Here is an 18,426-nt window from a genome sequence, read left to right on the forward strand (position 1 = left end):
TTTACAGGTACTCACATCGGGATCTGGCGCTTAACATGGGCACATACCTTTGAATTCTATTATACCACAAAAAACTTCATTGTATTTCTGACATGCTTGTACCTATACTGCAGAAATTAAACACGGAGTCCGTCTTCTGAATACTAATAACCAAGTCACTGGAGCAACTGTACTTTATTTGTACCATTTATGCCATCAATGTTATGTCGTTTGTAGGAGAATTATGCATAAATTATCATTGCTTGTGCCTATGAAGTGAAGCTAAAAACAATTAATACTAAATAATATAGTTATAATTACTAGACGACACTATATTCAACTTTTTTTATCGTTATACGTTTAACATTGTAGGTATTTAGTTCGTGTACATTAATGAAAATGTGTGTGACTCAGACAACTGTTGTCTATCTTTTTCTAATTAATAAAAGTAGCCGCTTGTTGTAAGGTCAGAGGTGCCGTGTCCAAGCGCTACACATGCTGTGATATCCAATAGGTACTCTTCGCTGTACAATGTACCAATATAATCCGTCGCTGCACCAATATAATCATATCCAATGGACCACAACCCTCAGCATAAGGGTATCGACGGAGAGACCAGGTTTCTCTTAAGTTCTTAAAGATTATATTGTTTGGAACAAGGTCAATTCTAAATAATGATGATATCTATAATGATTACGAAGGTCGCCAGGTGTTTTCAAAACCTATTTTATTTATTACTCAATTGAATTTAATATTAATTCGTTTAAATCGGTGTGAAAACTTATAAGCACTAATTAAGTAACTGCACCTGCCGTGACACCCGATACTCTTCGCTTGACATAATCGTCGGGCCGCAGTGTGCCGGCCAATGCCTGCCAGTAGCAGACACGGCTAGAAAAACTCATGTTTATGGTTGATGAAAGCAGTGTAAAAGAACGTGCCTAATAATTAGAGTGTTAAATTAACAAATGAGCCATTTTTTCGGAGTTTTCACATAGCAACTGACATACAGCGTGGAAAGATAAGTCGGGCCCTGGGGAGAAACTACCTTAAATCCTTAAGCTGGCTCATTTTACTTAAAGGAGACATTGCTTTATTTTTAAAACGATACAAAACTGCATTATACTTTGAATGCAGTTTTGTTTCTTTTGTCAGCTTAAGGATTTAAGGTAGTTTCCCTCCAGGGCCTTCCAATATGATAACTAGTATCAACGACACTTGACAATAATAAAATATGAAAATAGAGTATCTACCCTTATTTATCCTATAATTATTATCAGTGATAGAATCTGAGCGACAGACATCCGTCCCATTTGAATATTAGATTAAAAGACAAGTTGAGAAGTGCCCTTGCGCGGGTCTCGCCCACTCGCCCTGCATGTAAACTAGTCAGCGCATCGAGCGACTGTCAAAATATCCTGCTTAAGGCTAATTCGAACGCGAACAATTTATGCGCGACCCACGCGCTGAAATACGGCGCACGCCTCTTTCTACCCTTTTACGAAGAATATTTATTGAAGCGACTCGCGCACGCTTCAATGAGCCGACCATATGCTGCCCGTTTGACATGTAACTCATACTTATTGTGATCTATGACACAGTGTAGCCAAGCGGCCGTGGTAGACTCCACGCTTCGCAGGTTTTAAGCGCTAAGTGGCCGCGCGTAACTATGAATCCATTTAATATGCAACTAGTCGTCATCAGATCGGCATCTGCGATACGGACGGAAACTTCCCGATATTGAATTCAAAATAAACATCGCGTAATGTATTGAAGCCATTTTCCATAAGCAGAGACGGCGATGGCGCGCATACGGCGCGGCGCGCGTCGCCAATCCTTCATTTCTCCGGCGAAGTGCTTGAGCCTGGCGCTGAGCCAGCGGTTCCGAGAACTCGGGAGAAGGTTACGCGACGTCTCGCCTCTCTTTATATGCCTAAATATTTCACATCTTATTTACATGGGACGGTTCTCTTTAGCCAAGATTATTTCAAAGAGCTATCGTTTCATTTGCTCACGTAATACATGAATAGGATCACTATGGGTCGGGTGCCAAGTCGTTAACTATAGGTACCTACTTTAACCGCATGGGTCAGAGTGAAATTTATGAGTAGAATTTAATGGACGTTTGTTGTGGTAGGCCCTAGACTTTAAGGGAAAGATATTTGAACCGCGACGCGAGCGGTGGCGCGAATGCCAGCGTCGTCGCTTTGATTGGCCGGGAGGAGCCGTACTGATTTCTTGGCACTACACCACCACTCGTATTCGTTATTGAAAAATATTATTTATCATCTCCATTACAACCGTAAGTTATTTCATTCGTCAATTACTTCAAGGAAATCGATGTAAAAATCAAAGAGAAGTTTACGATAGGTAATGTTTATGATTTCCGAAGTAATTACTACTTAAATGAATCGCTGCTACGTTCGATACAGAAGAACTTTTCCGTAGTAAAATATAGTGAAACTACCTACCAAAGTACCACATTTACATATCTACTTAGGTTACGCATTTATATGCAATTGTTGGGAATAAAGTTTGTATTGTACTGTTTATTATTTGCAAAATTGCATCAGCTTCATGCTCCTGGCAGGGAAAAGAATAACAAGAATAAAATATGTAAATAGAGTGCAGCAGGCAAGCGATTTACACATCGTGATTGTAGCATCCTGATCTGTATCGCGGCGCCGGCACCCTCCTTCCTTATTACGTGCGCCCGCGCCGCGTCGATATCGAACAGGATCATTGTTCTCTTAATGACGACATGACAAACCAATTCGATACTTATACCACAGTGTAAAAAGTAACAGTGTTCCGACAGCCTTTGACGCGTACCGAGCTACTAACAATGCGATGACAGCGATGTATGCAGCTTGGGTGCGCGCGCGACCCTCCCCCGTCACCCCTCGTCGATAGACTGTATAGACTGTGCTTATAGTGTATACAACATTATTTGCGGTATTTGACGTCTGTCACTCACAACAGCAATACTACGTAAAATGTCTTGCACATCGAAATCACAAAGGAAAACAACTGCACTGCAAACGTTTACGTTCTACGTCTTTTTTTTTTTAATTTTAGGGTTGGCCGGTCACCATCGTTATGAATCGATAGTAGTCTAAGTAAATCGATATGAATTTTTCATTTTTCTTTTAATAAAAGTAAGGAAAAGGTGGATAATTAACTGTAAATATGGATATATTTATCGTCACCTAACAGACAACAAATTTGACACAGAAATAACATAAATAAATTTTAAAATAGATCCCCAGTTAGTTTAGATTTTGACGATGGGTGCGACCTACTCGGTCGGTGTATTAAATGCATTTACCTTGCGGGAAAACCATATAATTCTAGCTTTATTTAAATCTCAAATAAAAATTCATTATACGTCACAATTCGATACCTCAGTCTACGTGCCATCCAATCGTAATCGCTTGCTGTGACAATCGATTTGGGTTAGTTACATCTCTATATACGTCAGTCACAATGTGTCAAATAACGCAAATAATATTGCATACAGTATAAAATACATCTAGATGTGCCTGACAGGTTAAAATTGTCTATTCTTGACTAAGAAAAATGACATAAGTACTGATTGTACTGAAAGAGAAATGTCGCACTGACTAGAAAGTTAGTAATGGTATGTTTAAGAGATAAAACCAACCGGCTCGATTCGGAAAATGAATTAGATTTCTACTAGACTTCAACAAGTTACGATATGGATAATTTAAAGATTTTGAAAGGTAGATATGTCAAATTTGACGTTTCCGCGATTCTGGAGGTCCTCTTGAACGATTTCGACAAGTTATGACTTAGATATCCAAGTCACATCTAGTCGATATTTAATGTAGATCTAGTTGATCTCTAAATCGTCTCTAGATCTTGTGATTATCTCGAAATCCGAATAGGCCTGACCTGATATACATTAAAAAATAAGAGTTTAACTTTTTTTGTTTTTTTTTTGTGCGTATTTTAAATGACGATCCAAAATATGTAACATTATAATTATACTCTATACCCTTTACCTTTTTTCCGTGTAAAATGTCCTATAATATTTATTAATTTTATTTATTTATTTTCTTTATCTACTCGTACAGCCAAAGAATTTAATTTCCGACCCATTTCGTACTTTGTCACAGTGACAATCAATATGAAAGCCGCTAGAGACCTCATACGGTTGTCACTGTGACAAAGTACAAAATGGGTAGTAAATTAAATTCTTTGACTGTACCTACTTACTAATTGCCGGGGATGTCTTAGGGTCACAGTGTATAGAGAAATTAATGCATTAACAACATAAAACACATTAATATCAATAGTGTTCTCACGCAATGTGTCTGGTTATCAGTGCACTCGTGGAGTGAGGTTAATTAAATAGTTACGAGAGAGATAACAGTGACGGCTATTTATAGAAGACGGGGCACCTTATCGACCTGAGCCATCTGATAGCGAACTATCTACGGTACCGAATCGCCTGCGCCGGCGCCTCTATTGACAACTCCATTCCAATTAAACTGGACGTCTATCGATTCATCTCTTAAGGTTCTGTGCATCAAATATATAGGGAATGTTAATGGTTTTTGGAATATGTATCTAATGACCGTCCGCTTTATAAATAAAAATCCACAAAATGAATGTTGTCGGAATCCGATTTGCTTTGAAATGTAACTTCTGCAATACAATCATATTGGCACCCTAATTATTTGCATTAAATATTTTTTTTCTTTTTTTTTTCAATCGCCTTTGTACACATTTAGTGTTTTTTCTCTGTATTTTAATGTACATCATTTTTCTTCATGAATGTGCTACCAATCTGTTACTAAATAGAATTGTTTGCTAAATATCTTCATTGTAATAAAAATATACTCCTACGAATAAAACATCACGAAGCAGAAACCTCATCATTTTAAGTCTGTGGTAATAGCTAAGTATAATATTGAACACAAAATGGGCTGTCTCTCCAGGAGAAGCTAATTACGAATATTAAAATTACGAAGCCATGTCGGTGATATTAAAATAGGTGTTATTATTCTATTTACATAGGCCGCTCGAGCTAGTTTAGAAGCCGACTCCTTAACAGCTCGCCGAGGCACGACCAAAACCCGATCTGAGATGCCCTTAAGCCGCAGTTGTCACCCCTATTTTAGGCTACACGCCCGTAAAGGTTCGATTGTTTCTCGTGTTACAATAAATTGTGTTTGTTGCAGAATGCCAGTTCGGCAAGCAAGCTAAGGAGCTGGGCTCCAAATGGTTCGCGGACCTCGGCCCGCCTTTCGGAGTTATGTACTGCATCCAATGTGAGTGTGTTTCGGTACGTATTAACTACAGTTATTTTAATTGTAAACCAGGATTAAGCTCATCTGCGTTAACAGATATAAACATTTAACTTAAACTAATTCTATCATAACCTCAATATCGTAAATTTCGCTTCACGCAACTGAGCCTCATGTTGTTAAATGTTGACGATGGACGTTTGCGGTAATGATGGCAAATGTACTTTCACAGGTTCAAAAGAAACGTCGCGTAATGGCAAAAGTGCACTGTCGCAATATCAAGAACGAATGTCCGGAGCCGTCTTGTGACACCCCAGTGCTGCTACCCGGCCGGTGCTGTAAAACGTGTCCAGGGGATGACAGTAAGTCCACTATTCATTGTCCTCTCGTAAGATTTATGCGTAGACCTTTAGGTGGAGAATAATATAATTTATGGACACACAATAACAAAAGAGCATCAAGATAGCAGTCGGCAAACCAATCTAGATGGTGAGTTGGAGAAAATTAATGATGTACAAGCGCCAGCCGGTCCGGCGTTTAATTAGACAGAGACAGCGGCGCAGGAGTTCTGTTTGCTTATCTACACTAGGCACTTTGCGATAATTTTATTGTAAATACGATAATGAAATTAGAGATAAGTCAGGTGATCGCTGCTGGCAGGTCCGCTCCGAAGGCGGCGCCGGCCGCGCGTGCCCGCTGCTGCGCGGCGTCCGGCGTTGCCGTCGACGACGTGCTACGCCCTAATCATTCTTAATTAAATGATGTCACGTTTGTTTGGAGCTAAATGCCTGACTGATGTCATGATTTTTTCGGCTCGTCATTTGATACCGCAAGTGATGCACGAGCGGGAACGGCTTACTACATACCGACTAAAATAATAATACCTAACGAATATTTGTTCAACTTCTGTGATGCTTGATCGGTTTATGATACCTTCTAGACTTTTATTAATATTAGCGTAATGTATTGCAGTATCGGTTACATTGGAAACGTATATCGCCGCCAACAGGTTTGCGAGTGACTCACGGCACATCTGTCGCGAAAACTATCCACACATGTGGAAATCGAGTGAACGACATAATATATTTACAAGTTTATAAACTTTTGTAGGTATGTAGATATAATGGCTTTGATGATCGTCATTTTCGGTTGACGTTGTGTCTTGCGAAATTCGATACTTCGGCATCAAAAACTTTAAATGAAATAAATAAAATATATTACTATGAAGAGCGTACTTATATCATCTACAGTTGTAAGAAAAATGCTAAAATTAAGATGAAAGCCTCGTCCGAACTATTCACAAGAAATTACCCATTATTCATCACTGTCGTTCATCATTCCATTAAGGAGGTATTTTTTGTAACATCGGCGAATTTACGAACTTTAAAGGGTAATTGCGGATCGTAAGAAAGTATGCGTATGTGGTTGACAGGAGGAGTGATGACAAATGATGGCCATCGTGGGTTCCCGCGCGATCCCACGGATGCCTCATCACTGAAGTATACACGAGTATTATGCACCTCTATTATATAGCTATTATAAGCCCACTTGCACCATTCCACTAACCCGGGGTTAATCGGTTAAGCCTGAAGTTAACATGGTTACCAGGTACCATTTGATACTGGGTTAAAGGCTTATCCGCTTAACCCCGGGTTAGTGGGATGGTGCGAGTGGGCCGATGCCGATTGGAATAGTGTTGAAAGAAAAATAACTAACCTTTATTTTAACTTTCTGAAATATTGATATCTAATGTCAGTGTGGCAAAAAATAGCGATAGAAATTCTACGATAGGTAAGAAATGACGGCCTTTGTAACAAAGATGCTGTATATTAAATGATAAACTTCATTAATTTAGGTATCTTGATGACTTTATTGACGAATAGCCAAAGTTTCTGTGACATGTCTGAAATATTCCTGGCGAATGCCAGTTTTGCTTCAACTTTGTACTTAATGCTAATCTCATTATTTCATTAGATAGGTATCTGTCGATGGTTGTGCATTTCACACACTTGAACTGACTTTTTTTACGGTTTTTGGGTGATTGTTTCGTTTCACTTTTTGTGGCACCTTTTTATAAGAATTTGCACATTTATGCATAAATTGAAAAAAACTATTAAATTGAATTATTATTGAATTGAATTGATGATTTAATACAAATTTAACACTCACTTGTTTTTTTCATCAATCAATACAGAAACAGAAACTATTAAATCATTTCCAAGCATCTTACTACCTATTTTATTAAATGAAATGTTAGGTATTTTACAATAAACAAAGTTTCACATATGAAATCATTCCTGCACCCAAAACCCAGGGGTATGATTATGACCATCGAAATTTTTGCTAAATACGTTATAGAGAGAAAGTATCTATAAATTTAGCTTGACCATTTAAGAAAAAAAGAAAATAAAATTCATTTTAACTGTATGTAGACACCTGAAATATAAACTAATTTCTGTTCAGTCTAATCGGTTGTACTTATGACTTCCGAAAATAACTGACATATTTTCGACGACTCACAATATGAGTCTGCCTATAAATAGCGTAACTAACTGCACACCAGACAAATATGCAGTAAGTCATAATAAAGTCCTCTCGTTATCAATATTTGACCTGAAGACCATAAAGACCGTGTAATTTTAAATCTCTAGGTGTTACCAATGAGAAAAGTGTACCTATCTACTAAATTCCTCAGGTACTTTAAAGGTTTTTCATTCTGGTACTTATGACAGGAGGGTCGGAAGCTACGTCCGCGATGGCGGCTACTGCTGCCGACACCGCGTCTGCCTTCGTCCAGCGATTATATAGAGAGCATTACAATGGCATTACTCAGATGCACCGGGCGGTTGCAGAAATGGCACGCGCTGCCCCCCGACCCCCTCCGTTGCAAATATAGCTGGTGCTGATGGTTATTCCGGGCGCGGACGTCGACCCGAACGCCGCGACGCCGTCTGCGCTCCTTTTTAGCGAACGATACTTCACAACCGACGCATTTTTGCAAATTAATATCGATAATGTCGACGAACGTGTGCCATCACTACGTTACGTGACGTTTTCGTCCGAGGATTTAATAAGTATGTAGGTACCTAAATGCTACCATGTTATCGTCAAATTGTAGCAGATGGTTAATTCTTGCGCGACCGCCACCGCTAATGCGCGTGTGAGCACCGTGAAATAAACAATTTATCAGATAAAATGGAATTAGAATTAAACAAATATTATGCAAGGCTTTGATAATCTTTTCTGTTATAGTTGTCTACTTGTACTTAAAGCTGCAATAGTAAGTATTTGTCCACAAAAATGCATCGTATTCGTGAACAGGTCTCGACACTCTACCTATTGGCATATTGACTACTAGAGTCGGGACTAGCTCTAACTCTACAGCTGCACGGTCTTTGCAATCAAGTGTGGAACTATTAAAATGGATTAAAACTGTTTTAACGGATTATATGGCGTATAATGAATTTAAAATACATCTCGACGTTAGCGTTTGTGGTCCACGGCGCACTGAGGAATAACATTCACCTTCGTCAAAATTGTGAAAAATTACTCACATAAAAAAAAAGAACTATATTTAGTTAAATTTCATGAGTAGCTATCACAGTATAATCGAAGAAAAAATTACGGTTAAAATGGATATATCGCATTAACCATTATTCAGAGCCCACTGTGTCCCACTGCCGGGCATAGGCCTCCCCCCTCTTCCTCCACTCGTCTCTATTTAGTGCAATATCTCCAAGTTATCCCAACATCGCCGACGAGGCCTGCCGGCTCCCCGGTTAGACTCATTTACCATTACAACTTAAAAAAATATTTGAGGTCACCGGGGACCGTAGGGCTGGCTCGTTCCTCGCCCAACGGATCGGCATAGCCATCCAAAGGGGGAACGCAGCCAGCCTTATGGGAACCCTTCCACAGGGTTCGGACCTGGGTGATCTAGCCTAATATATACATATTCGGCTAGATCACCCACATTATGTTATATATATTTTTTTAGGTATTAGTTTTAGTTTTTTAGGTAGTTTTATAATTTTAGGTTAATTTTATTCTAAGTTTGTTTTTAATTATGTTTATGGTTTTATAAAATGAAAACTTAAAAAATGAATTTGATAAGTGTACCTACTCACTACTTAGTAGTAGCCTAGTGTCTTAGGTACGGTGATCGCTGACCGCTTACCATCATCATCAAAATCTACCTACTCACTAATCAATCAATTATATTCGATGGCATTATAAAATTTGGACATGCAGTTACCCAATCTGCGACCACACTTCTTTATGAATACCTCAAGATTTGTGATGCTATGTAGGTTCAATAGAAAGAAAAACTGTCACACGAAACTCCAAGTATAAATATTCACATGACGTCCATGGGATACGGTAGTTTTTAGGGTTCCGTACCCAAAGGGTAAAACGGGACCCTATTACTAAGACTTCGCTGTCCGTCCGTCCGTCCGTCCGTCCGTCTGTCACCAGGCTGTATCTCACAAACCGTGATAGCTAGACAGTTGAAATTTTCACAGATGACGTATTTCTGTTGCCGCTATAACAACAAATACTAAAAACAGAATAAAATAAAGATTTAAGTGGGGCTCCCATACAGCAAACGTGATTTTTGACCAAAGTTAAGCAACGTCGAGCGGGATCAGTACTTGGATGGGTGACCGTTTTCTTTTTGCATTTTTTCCGGTTTTTTTTTTGCTTTATGGTACGGAACCCTTCGTGCGCGAGTCCGACTCGCTCTTGCCCGGTTTTTGATTGTTGGTCTATCCGTCTTTAACTCAAAAATTGTATACATCTATATATATAAACGTGAAAGACCTGACTGACTGACTGACTGACTGACTTAAATCAACGCACAGCCCAAACCGCTGGGACTAGAAAGTCCAAATTTGGCAACTAGATTCCTTATAAGGTCTAGGGGTCCACTAAGAAAGGATTTTTCAAAATTCATCCCCTAAGGGGGTTAAAAAGGGTATGAAAGTTTGTATGGGGTTCAAGTTTTATTTTAAGCTAGGAATATGAAACTTCGTAAAAAGATATATTATTAAAATCCAAGAAAACTCATTTCAGCTTTTTTGAAAATTCATCCCCTAAGGTGGTGAAAAAGGAGTTGAAAGTTTGTATGGATATCAAATTTTTTTTCGAACGCGGGACATGAATCTTTTTTATTTGGGGATATTATTAAAAGACAGGAAAAGTAATTTCAGTGTTTTGTAAAATTCATCCCCTAACAGGGTTAAAAAGGGGTTGAAACTTTCAATCCATTACAAATGCTTTGAAATTTCTTAGAAAGGCTTAAGAGCTGATTACGAATAAAAAGTGATTGCAACGTGTTTGGAAATTCAACCCCTAAGGGGGTTAAAAAGGGGATGAAAGTTCGTCTTGGGGTGCAAATTTTATTTTAAGATAGGAACTTGAAACTTTGCAAAAATGTATTAAATTAAAATACAAGAAAACTAATTCCAGCGTTTTTGAAAATTCATCCTCTAAGGTGGTGAAAGAGGGGTTGAAAGTTTGTATGGATATCAACATTTTTTTCGAACGCGGGATAGACCAGTCAAATCTTACAAAAAAATCTCCTAAAAAAACAATGCGTGATGTAGTTCTATATTTTTTTTTATATTGTTTGGAGTCCTTGGAGGAATGTGAAACTATGTTTTGCAAGCAAAAAAAAGTTGTGCTCCCTGCGTAATTTGCAAAAAACTGCAAAAATTTCGTAGTTATTTTCAGTTTTTGCACTTTTATTAAAAAGCTATGGGTTTTTGGTCAAAACTTGCTATGTAACGCTAAAAGAACATTAAATTTGGAACAATTTAAGCCCACGTATAGCGCCGCACGTTAAATAGTTCATGAGATATGGAACTTTAAAAAAAGGGTATTTTTTTCCTTAGAATGAAATTTTTAGTTTTTCCTATATTTCGGGACAAATATCGGCACAACCGCTCATGCTATCAGATATATTGCGATAAATAAAGTTGTAGCATATTTAATTACCTTTCATTTAAGTGCAAAAAAGGGTCAGTAAGTTCTACAGTTCTCTAGTTAGTAATGAGGAAGGCAACTAATGTATTGTTTTAAGGCATTGTCAAAATCCATACAAAAGGCAGTACTATCGTCGAGAATGCCATCTATAATTAACTTTTACCGGCCTTCTCGGATAGCAGCAGAGCGATGTTAGAGATCAACCATTTTTAAAATGCACTCCCTTCTTAAGCACTTCATTCATTCAGTAATGAAATCAAGATACAAACTGTAGATTGACTTGCTTTTAGGCTCCACTTTTTGGTCTTAGCCATTGATTGTAGTCCAGGATACCGATTCTTATTTAAGAATTAGTTCTGGTTTTGATCTTGTTTTGATACGACCTTGACGACAGTTCACGGTAATTGGCGTGGTGTTGGCGAAACGCACCAGAATCACTGGAAGTTGTGCCATTAGATATCTAGCTGTCGCTTTTTGGCGCTCTTGAGTGTACTGTGAGTCGTGTTAATCCAAGATCACGATAATATCCTAACCACAACAAATTGATACATCAGAATCAGCTACCATTACACACGCTAAGTATATGTTTGTGCTATAGGCATGGATGTGACTCAGTCTTGTCGAGTTACCAGTATATTATAACTTCTTCAGTGGTTTACCGTATTTACACGGAATATTGCAAATTCTTTTCCAATGGCTGTTAAAGCTAAATGTATGTGGAGCTACTGCTCAGTGAGTTGTCAATCCACGGGTTGTGACTATAAATAACTATTTCAGTCTTTACTGTACAAATGAATTAATAGTCTGGACCAATTAAAAATAAAAATAATTGGACTCATTTGTCAGTAGAAAATACGGCAAATACATATTGAAGTTTTTGAGTTACAAATTGGATATTTAAGTAGGTACCTATATGTGTAATTCGTAACCAAATGTAGCTCAATGTTAACATGATTAACTAATTATGCTAAAAGAATATCTCATTGCTAAAAAGTAACAAATGTATGCAATCTACCCGGCTTGGCAGATCATGCATCATGTTAAAACACACTTATTACACCTTACTGAATAAAAACTAGTACATACTACGTGTTTCGTTTAGTTCTTCTATTCCCTATTTGGTTTGTCAATCTATACACCTTTATATGTAGTTAAGACTCTTAGTAATAGGATATTGCTAGTTAAAACCCGTAGATTATAACACAAACGTATACTTAGAGTGGGTAATGGTAGCTGATTCTGATGTATCCATTTGTTGTGGTTATATTCGATACAGGATATTATCGTGATTTTGTATTAACACGACTTACAGTACAGCCAAGAGCACTAAAAGCGACAGCTAGATATCTATTGACACGACTATCCGTGATTCCGGTGCGTTTCGTCAACACCACGCCAATCACCGTGAACTATCGTCAAGGTCGTACGAGTATCAAAACAAGATCAAAACCAGAACTAATTCTTAAATAAGAATCGGTATCGTGGACTACAATCAATGGCTAAGACCAAAAAGTGGAGCCTAAAAACAAGCCAAACTACAGTTTGTATCTTGATTTCATTACTGAATGAATGAAGTGCTTAAGAGGGGAGTGCATTTTAAAAATGGTTGATCTCTAACATCGCTCTGCTGCTATCCGAGAAGGCCGGTAAAACTTAATCGTAGATGGCATTCTCGACGATGGTACTGCCTTTTGTACGGATTTTGACAATGCCTTAAAAACAATACATTAGTTGCCTTCCTCATTATAGCAATTTCATTTTTTTACGATAACTAGAGAACTGTAGAACTTATTGACCCTTTCTTGCACTTAAATGAAAGGTAATTAAATTTGCTATAACTTTATTTATCGCAATATATCTCATAGCATGAGCGGTTGTGCCGATATTTGTCCTGAAATATAGGAAAAACTAAAAATTTCATTCTAAGGAAAAAAATACCCTTTTTTTAAAGTTTCATATCTCATAAACTATTTAACATGCGGCGCTGTACATGGACTTAAATTGTTCCAAATTTAATGTTCTTTTAACGTTACATAGCAAGTTTTGACCAAAAACCCATAGGTTTTTAATAAAAGTGCAAAAACTGAAAAAACTCCGAAATTTTTGTAGTTTTTTGCAAATTACGCAGGGAGCACAACTTTTTTTTGCTTGCAAAACATAGTCTCACATTCCTCCAATGACTATAAACAATATATAAAAAATACAGAACTACATCACGCAATGTTTTTTTATTGTAAGATTTGACCGCTCTAGGACTTGAATCTTTGTATTTGGGGATATTATTAAAAGACAGGAAAAGTGGTTTAAGCGTTCTGTAAAATTCATCCCCTAACAGGGTTTAAACGGGGGTGAAAGTTTGTATGGGGTTAAAGTTTTCTTTTAAGCTAGGAATTTAAAACTTCGTAAAAAGATATAATATTAAAATACAAGAAAACTCATTTCAGCGTTTTTGAAATATCATCCTCTAAGGTGGTGAAAAAGGGGTTGAAAGTTTGTATGGATATCAATCATTTTTTCGAGTGGTGGACTTGAATCTTTGTATTTAGGGATATTATTAGAAGATAGGAAAAGTAATTTCAGCGTTTTGTAAAATTCATCCCCTAACAGGGTTAAAAAGGGGTTGAAAATTTGAATCCATTACAAATGCTTTGAAACTTCTTAGAAAGGCATAATAGCCGATTAGAATAAAAAGTAATTGCAACATTTTTGGAAATTCAACCCCTAAAGGGGTTAAAAAGGTGGTGAGAAAGGGGTTGAAAGTTTGTATGGAGATCAGATATTTTGTGAGTGCGGTGTACCTATTATTAGAACACAAGTAAAGTAATTTCAGCAACCAACATCAAAATCCACTTGACTTAAAACTTCATACAACTTGCTAAAAAAGAAAAGTAATTTCAACATTGCTTGGTTATGAAAATTATAGGTACTAAAGATGTAAAATGTTGAAGATAAGATTCCACGCGGACGAAGTCGCGGGCAACAGCTAGTATTTACATAATTATCTTAGAACAAAATTCAAGTCAAATAGGTACATACCTCCGGAATTTCCTAACGAAGTGGACCCGTTATCTTGGCTCTTGGTTCAATTGACAATAGAAAAACCTAGATTTGAATCGAATTGAAAATCTGCAAATTAACTTCACAATAAAATGCATCGTAACTATAAAATACATCAAATCTGATTCATCGGCTGCCTTTGTAAGCACAGTTGGCCGTCTGCCGCCCGTTTGCTGTAATAACATGGTTTATCGGCCCTTTAACACTGTAAAATTGATAATTTTTAATTGAATCCTGGCCAGGTGTTGTGGTAATAAAATGAATCGGATTTCTTGCTCGCAAATTGAATTATCTAAATAAAAGGCCTTGGATTGACCAGTAAATCGCTCACTACACTACTCGGTAACAGACAACGAAATACTAAGTGACTGTCGTGTCACATGCTCTTTTGGTCGGTGATATTTTAACATGGTTAGTTTTAACATGTTAATATAAAGCTCGACGAGCTAGTGTTTAAGGCTGGTAGCACAAACAAAGGCTCAGGAGTCAAGTCAGCGGGCGAGAGAGCGCCTTTCACGGTTGATTGGGCATCGCATCGTCGACCAGTCGATCACGAGTGTATCTAATTCAGTGTACTGCAAGTGCCTCCGAGGAATTTGTTTTGTGCACGCCGATGCCGCGTACAATCGCCGTTTTATTTTCGTGAGATCAGTGTCTCTGCCGTTGCATCGCATTCCTCGCGGTATATTTTGTTTGCCTTTTTCAACTGTTTTGTGACTGTGAAAAGAATTGCTTTGATGTTGGCCTGCTTTTTTATTAACATACAACTTTTTCACGCCGTTCGTTGAAAACGTCGGTCCCTCATGAGAACAATGTATCATCATTATATGGCGCTCCGGGTAGATTGAAGTGAGCGCGTCGAGGCCGAGTGGGAGTATGGAGGTGATGTTATCTTAAACGGTCTGAATGGGTGTATTTGTCGGCCGCAAGTGCGGTGATCGTTATTATTTTAATGTCGACTAATGAAGCACAGCTAGGTGAATGCGGTTAGTGGGCAAGTTTATTGTGAGTAATAGCGGCGTGGTTTGTGGTGCGAACGGAGCGTGACCAGCCTGGCAGCTGGACGCGGGCGCAGCGGCGGTGGCGCCCGGCCCTTTCTGATTTACCTCAAACATTAATCTTTTCATTAAACCGGGTCGGTGAGACGTATTTAAGTGACAATCGAATATCGACTCATTATAAGCTTGGCATATTTATGAACACCGCTACTTCTAGGGTTGGATAACAACGCAAGGAAAGCGGGCTCGGGCGTCACTGAAGCTTAGCCCGCTATGATTTAGTATCAAGAGTTTTGTTCGTGAGTGTATTGGCGTCGTAAGATTTGTGAACGTTTGTAAAACAATGGGAGAAGTATAATGTGTAAATACCGATCATACGTGATGTACAAACACGAGGCGTCGCGCTGCCGGCGCCGGCGCCAGCGCGCCTTTTCGAGGACATACCTACACACTTCCACCATATTTCTTTACTATTTAGGCACTTACGAGTACCTACTAAGCAAATAATATCTTCTTTACTGTATACAAATTCCTTGTTAGGCCTAGTTTGTAATGTTTAGGTATTTTGTACCCACAGTTATTAATACGTTACGTACGTACTTAATATAGTTTCATAGATTGAATATGCATATAAATTATTAAACATCTAATAAACTTTGATACAATAGTTTAAATTCAATCTAATAAAATATTTCTGTTACATTTTAATCACGCATTATATTATGCAAGCAATTCTGTAATAAAATCAAGATATGTTTAGTTTAGATACCTACTTTTTATTTTATAAATACAGTGCATTTCTGAACTGGACCATTGGATGATCGGATATCTATTGGTACCTAACTACTGGATATTCAAGCGTTTTGACTTCATAGTATGCACCAACCTTTATAATGTGGAATCAACTAAGTACTCGTATTTGATCAGATAATTACCTACTCTTGGAGCTCGATATTGAAGTAAGCGGGATTTCAATAAATTGAGATCAGTTAATCAACTTGATTAATGAATTCTGTTCTCAAATCATACTAACTACAATGGTAAGTATATATGAAAAATAAATATAGTTGTCCTTAACTGAACAAATTAATGATCATTGTAAATAGGTAATTATTATGGTGGGTTGATTTGTTATCGATTCTACAATATTTGCAGAATTATCTATGTATGAGAAAAAAATCAAATTGAGCCGTGCCACGTCTGCTTGCAAATACTTACATGTCATTGTCTTCGCAAGTCTATATATATTCATCAAAAATAGCTATAGTAGAAATATATGTATAAATACATATAGTAGTCGCGAAGATGTTGAAACTTCTTGTGATATTAGCATACGCCATTTGATAGACTTTTAATATTGCCATTGCTACAAGATAATATATTAAATTTCTCAACTTTATGATCCTTTTTAGCGTCTTCTTCTAGGTACGTAAGACCTTAAATTAACAATCTTAAGTCTAACGAGTGAGTAGGTACGTAGGCATAGTACTGTAACGCATGTTTTCACATTCTTTCTCTCCTGCATCTCATATGCAAATCTTACTATGCGAGTTGTATGTTGGACTTACGTCATTACTTATAATCTAGTGTATGTTTTGTTGTCGTAAACACGCTTCTGCGCTGGCGCCACGAATATACGGGTTAATGTATACGGCCGTGTTTGCATAAAAGGCGTATGTGCCATAGAATCTTCTAGATACATAAGCTCTTTTACATAAACGGCAGTAGAAGCGGCACTGATTTTATTCTGTTATCACGGCATCTGAAATTACGCGCGCTTGCAGTTTCATTTATCATTATGTTATATGAAACTGTTTCTCTTTTCATAACGTTTATTGGTAGGTAGTATCACAATAGATCACAAGTAGCCTAGTTACACATACTTTTATTATCACTAGGTAATTCTCTTTGGTACTACTAAAGGAAAAAAGGTACAGTTACCTTCATTTATAGTTACCTACTCTTCGAACGCCGCAAAAATATGTGACACGCTATTATGGCTCTACAAATAAGGTCGTGTCAGATATTTTTGCGTAACATATTATTGTAGGTGACTGTACCTAGACGTGCAACATTTTTTTTAAAAGAGCTTCAACAACATAAAAAAATCTTATGTTCTTTTTTATATTTGACAGATATTTGAGAAACACATTAACTACATAATAAATCTTAGAAACATTTAAAAATGAGTCGATATGAATCATTCGGGAGTAAAAGTTGCTATTTGTTGCTAAAAGTGTGGCAGTTTCATTTTCCCAGTTCGATAATGCAAGGGTAAAGGGTACCTACGTGTTAAAAGATGTTAATGACCTTACATTTTTGCAAACGATTGTATAAAGTAGGTACGAGGCATAATATAGGGATAACCTATATTTTGGTGCCAAAATTTTATAAACGGCACAGTTATACGTTGAATTAGATGCGAAACAAGAATAACTCGAGGTCAACGACATAACATACATATACCTACATGTATATATATCCGTTCATTGATATCTCCTTTTTGTTTCGATTACGATTAAATATCTATTTTATAGGTAGATCCGAGTACTGATTGTGGTAGTGGGAGTGGGAATCCCGTTCCTGTATTAGTGAACCAAGTACTTAGGTTAGTTTGAATTTTCAATATTCATAATTTGACCGAATTTTACCTATTTACTTATAATTGCTAACCGGCAAGCTGTTTAATTTAAATTCGAAATTTAAAACAACAGTTTTGCCTTATAATTTTTAGCTCAAGTATGTGTCTATGTCTAGGCGTGAGCCGGTACGTATTACGTGCGTAAAAGGTCACAGGCGAGACGCAAAGGCTATTTGGAAAGTGGTCTGGCGCCAGCATTACGCACGTCGAGCATTTAAACTTGTAGCTAGTATTCTAGTATTAAACTAACCTGTCGATTTTGTAGCGGAAAACAATATTTTTAGCGTGACGAACTTTTACCATTAAATTGCCAGTCTGTATTCATAATATTTGTACAACTAACAGACATTTAAAAGATACTGTGAGACCGTCTGATCTGACATAACGTTTTATTATATTTTAATTTTAACGTTTAGTTTCTTGTTTTTATTTTGTTTGTTATTAATAAATATGTAAACGTGGCAAAATATTATTTGATATTCGTCTGGAGGTC

General features: G+C 37.3%; 1 protein-coding gene across 1 annotated transcript in view; it reads left to right on the plus strand.

Moving 5' to 3' along the window:
• Positions 1–18,426, plus strand: part of LOC134669882 (dorsal-ventral patterning protein Sog) — a 102,527-nt gene that overhangs the window by 51,314 nt on the left and 32,787 nt on the right. Inside the window, exons 2-3 of the mRNA XM_063527500.1 lie at positions 5,187–5,290; positions 5,485–5,614. Of these exons, the coding sequence (XP_063383570.1) occupies positions 5,187–5,290; positions 5,485–5,614 (234 nt within the window). The remainder of the gene's footprint in view (positions 1–5,186; positions 5,291–5,484; positions 5,615–18,426) is intronic.

This window comes from Cydia fagiglandana, chromosome 13 (assembly GCF_963556715.1).
Source record: "Cydia fagiglandana chromosome 13, ilCydFagi1.1, whole genome shotgun sequence".
Lineage (NCBI taxonomy): Eukaryota > Metazoa > Arthropoda > Insecta > Lepidoptera > Tortricidae > Cydia > Cydia fagiglandana.